Source organism: Empidonax traillii, unplaced genomic scaffold (genome assembly GCF_003031625.1).
Source record: "Empidonax traillii isolate 1590-97213 ecotype Southwest subspecies unplaced genomic scaffold, ASM303162v1 scaffold221:size740363, whole genome shotgun sequence".
Classification (NCBI taxonomy): domain Eukaryota; kingdom Metazoa; phylum Chordata; class Aves; order Passeriformes; family Tyrannidae; genus Empidonax; species Empidonax traillii.
In genome coordinates this window covers 247,929-256,567 of record NW_020955414.1, presented here as the reverse complement: position 1 = coordinate 256,567, position 8,639 = coordinate 247,929, and the positions used below count along the sequence as shown (strand labels likewise).

At 45.1% G+C, this 8,639-nt stretch overlaps 1 protein-coding gene across 1 annotated transcript in view; it reads left to right on the top strand.

Moving 5' to 3' along the window:
• The first annotated feature begins 584 nt into the window (after positions 1–584).
• The window catches only part of PPM1H (protein phosphatase, Mg2+/Mn2+ dependent 1H), a 135,288-nt gene continuing 127,233 nt past the window's right edge, over positions 585–8,639 (top strand). Inside the window, exon 1 of the mRNA XM_027887749.1 lies at positions 585–820. Coding sequence (XP_027743550.1) covers positions 585–820 — 236 coding nt within the window. The remainder of the gene's footprint in view (positions 821–8,639) is intronic.

The following is an 8,639-nucleotide window of genomic DNA, read 5'->3' as shown; positions in this document are numbered from 1 at the left end:
GCGCTGGCTCAGCCCAGGGGCAGCAGGGACAGCGCACTGCGGGCGGCGACCTCCGACACCCCGGTAATGGAAACGCCTCCCGGGCAGCTCTTCCCAGGGCCGACAGCGGGCAAGACCGCGGTCGCGGCCGCATCGCTGCGGGAGCCGGGGCGGCCCCGCCGGGCTGAGGCTCCGCCCTCCGCGCACCTGCCGCGGGCCACCCCCCGGCGCGGGAGGCGGGCGGGGGCGGCGGCCGCCCGTGCCCGGCGTGTGCCAGGAGCCCGCCGGTGCCGCGGGAGGAGCAGGAAGCGCCCGGGCGAATCCAGCCGCGCTATCACATGACTCAGCAGCCGCTGCCGCCGGGCTGAGTTCACCCAGCGCCGCGCCGGGAGGGGGAAACCTGCAATGAGGCCGCGGTCCCGCGGCTACCCCTGAGCCCGCCGTTCCCCCGCCCCGCTGTGCGCGGCCCGGCGTCCCCACTGCGGGAGCGCGGCGGGCGCTGCCGGAGCCGCCGCCGTCGCCGCCGCAGCGCTGCCCGCCGGCGCGCCCCGCAACCCGCCCCGCGCGGCGGCCCCGGCGCTGCCGCCGCCGGCGGGGGTACTATTATGCTCACGCGGGTGAAGTCCGCCGTGGCCAATTTCATGGGCGGCATCATGGCTGGCAGCGCGGGCGCCGACCACGGCAGCGGCGCGGACTTGCCCCTCCGCTTCCCCTACGGAAGACCCGAGTTCCTGGGACTGTCCCCGGACGAGGTGGAGTGCTCCGCCGACCACATCGCCCGCCCCATCCTCATCCTCAACAAGGACACCCGGCGCCTGCCCTGGACCACGGGCTACGCGGAGTGAGTACGGACCGCGGCCGCCGCGGCGAGCAGGTGGAGCGCGGCCGAGCCCATTGCCCCTGCTCCCGGCGCACCAGCGGCGAAAGGCGGCGATACCGGGGGACCCTCCTCCGGCGGTGCCGGCGCTGCCGGAGGCGGCAGGAGCGCAGCCTGGGGCCTGCGCGGCGCCGCGGGCAGCGGGAGCGGCGGGGTGGGCGGCATCCGCGGCGCCGTGTGTCCGGCCCCGAATGTAGCTCTTCACCTGGGCAGCTCCTTCCTGGGAGCCCAAGGATGCGCATGGTCTGCTGCCCTTGAAAGTCCCCGCGGGAGCGGCCGGTACCCGGACGGGCGAAGGATGGCAAGGGGCAGCACCGGGCTCCTCTACTCGTAGTGACGGCTCTGGGGGCGCAGGGGCTGAGAATGGGGTACCCGCCGGTGAACAACAGTCTCGGTCCTTGATCTTCGAATGAAAAGGGGCCTTTGGAAGGAAACACGGTTTGGTAAATGCTTCCCGGTGCCCAGAAATGATGAAACCTGTGGGGTTTGGGACACTTTCCTGTGGACCTGGCAGCCGACGCACTCGCTAGTGGTGGCTGGTCACATATTCCCCAAGTGCTTTCCAGTTTGGGGAGACACTTGAGGAACACAAGCTCCAAACTGAAAGAAAAATCCATTAGCAAGCCCCAAAGCTGGGCTGGCTTTCCCAGTGGTTTGTTTCCCTGACTCACTCTTATCATGGTATTTACTTTAGAGGGTGTCTGATCAGGACCTGGTTGTAGCCTTGCCAGCCAGGCAAAAGGCAGTGTTCGTTTGGATGCATCCAGCTGGCAGTGGGAGTAGCTTCGGAGTCAAGGCATGTCCTTGCACTTGATTGCTGTATCGGTAGACACATTGTTTTTCTTGATGATACTGGGTGCAGGATTCAGTATTTGGTTTCCTTCTGTTACTGTCTCTAAGTCTTGAGCATGAATCGCCATTCATGTTGCTACCAACTCTGAGATTACAGAAGTTAAACAAAACTACAGACTACAGGCTGTTTTGCTGTAGTCTCTTCAGGCATACATGAATTCCCCAAAAAACTATTGCAAAAGCTACAGCGAAGTCTTCACATTATTAATGACCAATCACTAGCTTTATTTAAGAGCTTGTTCTGTCATTGGAGGATGCTGAAATTGGATGAGAGATTTTAAGAATTTTAAATTTGATTGTTCCCCTCAGATTATTAAGGAATTGAATAGACTACTGAGTAAATTCCCCAGGAATTAGAATTTTATATATTTTTAAATAAACTCTAATTGTTCTGCCACTATAATAGTTCCTTAAAAAGCAATTCTTTACCAAAACAAATACATGCTGCTATTTTTAGGTGAGGTGAAGTGCTGTGGTTTTCAGCAAGTAATTGTAATTGCAAGTTGATGACAAAGTGGAAGGGAGGTTTCTGGCTCTCAGGTATGCACATCCACTGCTGCCTCTGAGCTTCCCTGAGACTATGGGAGCAAAAAAACGTGGGTGTTGGAAAGTGAAAGGGCAGGTTGACCCTGTTTATGACATCTGATGTGAGGGAGTGTTTGGAGATACAGTAAATGGCTCTGGTGATCAGGAAACCAGAACAGCATACCAGGATTGTTTCTGTATACTTGTTACTCTTCCCTCTTGAGCTTTGAGCAGTTTGGTTAATTGGGAGGTGTGCACTGGCTTTCTCAGTTTCTGTTGTAATCTATGTGGAAAGAGATTGGCCTTTTGCTTTATCTTTGGTGTTGTGGGGTTTTTATTTGTTTGTTTGTTTTTTCCCTTTTTTTCCTTTGGTCTCATTCCCTTCCCTTGCAGTTACTGGCTCTAGTGTTAGTGGAGCAGAGCTAAGTGAAAGGTTGTACTTGTTAAGAGAGAGAGAAATAGTGAATGTGCTACCAGGCTCTTCCCAAAAACATGGATGTGATGTTCCAAAATGGAGTTTCATTGTAACCAGAAGATATCAAAATGCTTGCTGTGCAGAAGCTGAGAGGAAAGCAGTTCCACCAGAATTGCATTGTCTTCCAAAGACAAAGTGTTAATGAATAAAGAAAAAGAAGAAAATATGGATAAATTCAGATTTTGCCAAGTATTACTTTTTTTTTTTTTTTTTTTTTTTTTTTTTTTTTTTTTTTTTTTTTTTTTTTACTCCTACTGAGCTATTATCAGGCTTTGAAAATAATTGCAAGACTTGCTGGGAGGTATACACTGAAACTATGTTTTTCTTTTGGAAAACTCATTTGAGTTACATAGAGAAAAGAAATGGAAAAAAATAGCAGGAAGGTGAAATTACTTTTATACATGTTCTGTTGGCCTGAGGAAAGCAGAGGATAAAGTACTTTCATGCTAATATTTAGCATTTTGTTAGTGTCTGTATCAAGGAAACTGTCACAGCAATGTTTACCTTTTGTTATAGTGCAAGTGAGCATTTGCAAGAATCTTAGGAGGAAGTCTGGTGTTCTCACAAGCAGCTTGTGACATAACACAAAGGTTAGCCATTCAACTCACATTTTACTAGTTTGCTTTGGTATGAAGACCTCAGAAAAGATGTACCCTACCTGCAGTGTGGCAAGGTCCAGTTTGCCTGAGCCTTTTCTGTGTTTTCATGTTTTAGCAAATCAGGAAAAGTGATTTCAGTGTTTTGTTGCTGGGAATGCTTCTGGACACGGGGGATTTTTACTTCATGAAGTTTGTTTTAGTTGTAAAACATGTCAGTTCACAGATGATCCTAGAGTTCCTTGATGTAGTAGTGTTGGTGTTTCATCCAAGATGGAAAAGGCATTTTGGGGTTAGACTTGGTTCCCATGCAGGACTGAAGCAGTCTTAGTCTACAAAATATTTCAGAGAAATCCTTCTGTTTCTTTGATTCCCGAGGATCAGTATTTCTTACTAAAAAAATGTATTTCAAAGAAGCTCGCCCTGTTGGCTACATCTTCTCCCTAGGATCTGTGTAGTATATACCTATTCCTCTGACTTGTTCCCCTGGAACAAGCGCTTCTCCTCCTTTCCTTTTTTCTTACTTCTCTTGGACTGAACTTTTTTTGTAATGGGTATTTTTGCCATATTGCTCATCTGTGTCATATTTTTTAACTTATTTTTAAAATTACCTACTTATCTTTGCTATTATGTAGTGAAATGTAAATTAGCCTGTATTTTTTATTATTAGCTTTCTCTGTTTTATTAGGGTGATTGTTATGCAAAGCATTTAGGCAGGCAAACGAAATCTTCAAAAACGTTCTTGGTGCTGGGATAAAACATCATTGTTTCCTGAAATTTCATTGGGAATCCCACAGGGACTCAGTTTTCCTTAGTCAGTAAGCAACCTGAAAATTGTCTTCTGAAACGATTGTCCTGCTGTCTCTTCTGTCCATGGGAGATCTGAGACCTTGAATTTCATTTTACCTCATAATACAAGATGGCAAAAGGCCAGTAGATGTTTCGAAGAGATACTCTTGTACCTCAGACACTTGTCTAGTGGTTATCAAACTTCGTAGAAGCAAAATGAAAATTGTATCCCACATACAGTAAGCTTTTTGTCTTTAAATAAAAAAATAATAAATAAAATAATATAATTTAGAAATAAACTTCTCCTTTTAATCAAGGGCATCCTTAACATAGTTTTCTGCATGAGGTTAGCTGATGTGCATCAGGAATGACCCAGGGAGAAGGTAGTCTGTTAACAAACATTCTTTTAAGTCTGCCTTTAATCCAGAGGAGTAAGGAGATTTGCTGCTCTCTGAAAAATTAACTGATTTATTTGAGAAAGGGGGGTTGGGAGGGATCCTGCCTGACACTTTATTTACTTGTTGCCTTTCCTCCCCTCTGCAAGCAGCTGCACTCCTGAGGCCACTGGGCTTTTTTAGACCTTTCCCTGTCTGAGCCTCGAGCTGGTTTCTGAGCTTCTGCTTGGATTACCCTGTTAATGGAAGGGAAATTTCTTTTTTGGTCCCTTTCTGTGCTGTTTTCAATGTGTTACAACCTCTTCCCTGCAGAGCTGCTGCTATTAATCTGCCCTCAGCTCCAGAGTTAAACTCTGAAAGTAAGCACTGAAGTAGAGGCAGTAGCATAGAGTATGTAATGTGAAGTGACTCAGATGGTATTCACTGTGTCCAAACTCTGCCCAGAACATTTTTTTTCACCTTTTCCTCTTCTGCTTTATCTTGTTCCCTCTGTGAAGGTGGAGGACGAACAGGATGTAGCAGAGCCTTACTCTCCTGGTTGAATTACCTTGACTACATATGGTGCAATAAAATAGATGCTAAATTTGCAAATGACAGCAACAGAGTAGCATTTTACAGTAGAAAAATAAGATTAATAATTTTCCATCTATTTTGAATTGTATTTCTGGTAGTCTGGAATTCAGTACTATAGTCATTTTCTAAACTGTATGAATCCTGGGGATGGGGCCATAACTAGGTGCTCCTGTGTCTCATGCATTCCTCTCTTTGCTCTTGCTTTTCTGCCATCTCTTTGGAGAACATCAAAAGGTACTATTAAACACACTTAAGGGACTGGGGGAAAGGTTAATTGTACGTTGTCTGTGACCTTATACAAAGGACACTTTTGCCTGCCTTTTTAATTAATTAAAAAAAAAAAATTCTAAACAAAACTTTAGATATCTTTGCAGTTTCAAGTTAGAATACATTTCCAGAAACTTGACTTTACTGGTGTGTGTGTTTCTTGGCTTATAGAGCCAATTTTTTTATCCCAGAGGTGCCTTTTGTTTGATGAGGCAAAGTCCAGACTTCTTCTCCATAATGTTACATTTAGGAGATACCATGCTTTCTCTGCTCTGCAGGCCTACAGTAGAAATTACATTTTCTCTGTGGTATGACCATAATGAATGCAGAGCTGTAGGTGAAGTGTGATGACTGTGTCTTTCTACAGCATTATTACAGTGGCAAGTTGTTACAGTTCAAAATGAAAAGAAGAGGGGGAAGTTTATGGATTTTTTTTTTCCCTGCTCTAAGCACTGGTTGTTTTGTAAGGCTGATGATGTTGCATCATGTTTTCTCATGCTGTGTTACTTAGCTTGTAGGAAATGAACCCATGTGAGAATTGACTGGAGGTTTCTGTTAAAATAACTTCCAGCCTTTCTCAGTGATCATAAATATTTTGTTAAGATAACACAGAACTGTTTTTCCACCTGAAGTACCTTTCATGTTATTTCTAGACCAAACTATTTATACAAATGTTAAGCATTGTAATAACAATCTGAAGCAAGTGAAAGTTAACACCTCTGTGAGTTGAGGTAAGCCAAAATACAGAAATTGCTTGTCCTGAGTTGAATAATATTTTGATGTTGGAGGATAGCATAGGGCTTGCAGCTACTGATCACTTATTCTAATACTCATTGCCTCTTACTAAGAGGAGATAACACCACAGTCCTGTTCCTGTGAATTGAAAGTTACCGTCTCAATTCTGGGAGCTGGTCTTTCTGACCCTCAACTGGGAGCATGACTCATACACCATCGGTAAACACATTCTTGTAGGTATTCTGTTGGGTACAAATTTCAGGAGGATGATAGTCCTGGGAAAAGGAATACCTTTTTTATCTTGCTCTGTTTGGCTGTCTTCGGCTGTCTTCTCAGGTTAAGTACACAGAAGTAATTAATTGCTTTTCTTTTTAAACTTTATAAAAAATTTTTTGCAATTCTCTTTGGATAAAATTATGTTCCTTTATTCTTTTTGTAGTTCAGAACATAAGACTGAGTAGGACCTGATAAATGAGCTAAAAACTGAAGTCCCTTACATATACCTAAAGATCACTCTTCTTGTGCATAAATTACTCTTCTGTGCATAATAATAGTTTTAAGAACTTCAGAAATCTCTTTCCTTGTGTAAGAGCTTATGCTATAGCATCTAATATTTATTTCAGAATAACCTTGGAGAAATGTACCTGTGTAAATGTACTGGTTTCTTCAGGTGAAGAAAATGGAGCAGTAAGGATAAGTTTTGGCAGGAGATTTGATACGGATGTGGAGAATGAGTCCTGAGTTTTAGGTCTGTGTTTTGACAACACAGTTATTTTTCCTGCTGTTGTGTGCTTGGCTTTTCCTATGTGGTCTCTGATTTCTTAGAACTAACAGAGGTAAAAGGAGAAAAATAAAGAAGGGAAAAAAAGGTAAATCATGTGCTCAGGTATTTTTAATGTTGTATAAGTTGCACAGACGTAATTCCTAATGAGACAAGTATGAAATTCATCCCTCTAAGCTATCTCATATTGCTAGTCCCTCAAAGGCTTAAGACTTGTGCTGTCTCACATGTTTCTGAAAGGCTTGCTTGAGCATGGCCCCAGCTTCTGAAACCAGAGGGTGACTGTGTCCTCCCAGGCAGCCTTTCTTTGGCCCCTTCTGCCTTGGCACAGGTGGCAGTCAGCAGATGTGACCTGCAAACACTCCAGCTTTGTTCATTTGTCTTGGTTGCAGCTGCATTACTTGGGAAAAGTGGGAATGGCTTGGTGCAGTTATCATCAGGGCATAAAGTAATCTGACAGGGCTGTGCCCCTCAGGGTGAACTGTGAATGTGATCAAATAAAATATGCACAGTTTGACCTTGAAAGGAAGCAGTGCTGCAAAGTACAGGTCATTCCTGTGATGGGATCTGTGTGCCACTGGAGAAATAAATATGGTTTGTGAGTTTAAGGATTGGGTTAAGTCAGCTATGTGAGCTGAATCCCAAGTGAGAATTGGAGTGGGACAGTGCTGTTAATGAGTGCAGGGAGATGATTTTGGCAGAGCAGATATTGCAACTTTGCATGGGACTGGAGTAGGTGTTATATCTGTGCTGAAGCAGCATTTACCAGAAAGATAGAGGCTCCTGGGTCACTTCTAACCTGGATCTTTATGCACGTCCTTTTGGATTTCTGTTCTGGTTGAAGTTGCTGCTCTAAAATGCAGGAGGTCCTACTGGGCAACAGCACCCTAGTACTAACTGTACCCTTTTGTGTCTCTGTCTTATGATTTTTTCTTCCTTCCTTCTTGTTGAACAGAAAGAGAAAGGTGACCTGTAAGATTTGGTTCCCTTTTGTCCAGTCGCATTTACCTGGTGGGATATATGTTTGGGATGGCCAGCTACAATGCACAGTATTACCCGAGTGGTTTTCTGATCATAGGTCAGGTAGAGTAGGTCACAGTTTCAAGTGCTCAGGGTACAAAACAATTAGCAGAGTTGGTGAGAGAAATTCAAGCTTGTCTTGAGCCCCTCCACCCCCCAAATCCAACAAATATGGGGTGGAAGTTTTATTGCATGGTATTTACAGAAGTTCAAGCTGGTAGGAGGTGGCCGGCAGGTTGACTGAAGCCATTTGGCTGGCTTCACTGCTATCTTCCCCATCCACCATCACACTTGCTGTCTAGTAGATGCTGCCAGCTGTACTTGTGGTTCTAAGTGGCAGGGTGCTAAGTGGTTGATGCTGAGTGAGCTGTTCAATAGATTAGGCTCATAAAATGTTTGGAGGCAGGTGTGTTTCCTCCTCCCAATACTGTATTCAAGGCAAGTGTTTGTCTGCAGAGTTTAACATTCTCCAAATAAATACTGCATCCAGTATTCCTTCGGGGGAAGCCGTGCTAAGGTAAAGCCAGCCAAAGGGACGTGTGTGGTTCTTGATTGCAGCATGATTTAATTGCTGAAGTCTGAGATGGGGAAGGATAAAAATAACACCAAGCTTAGGAAGTCATTGTTAGCAAGTGCAGTGGACAGTGCAGGAGGGGATGTGGGCAACGCATAGTTGGGAAATGCCAAAATATGGACCCTGTATGTGAGTCAGCACTCAGCTAGTTTAAAAAAGAAACTTGATTAAGAAGAGTTATTACTGTGATGTGGCGGGCAG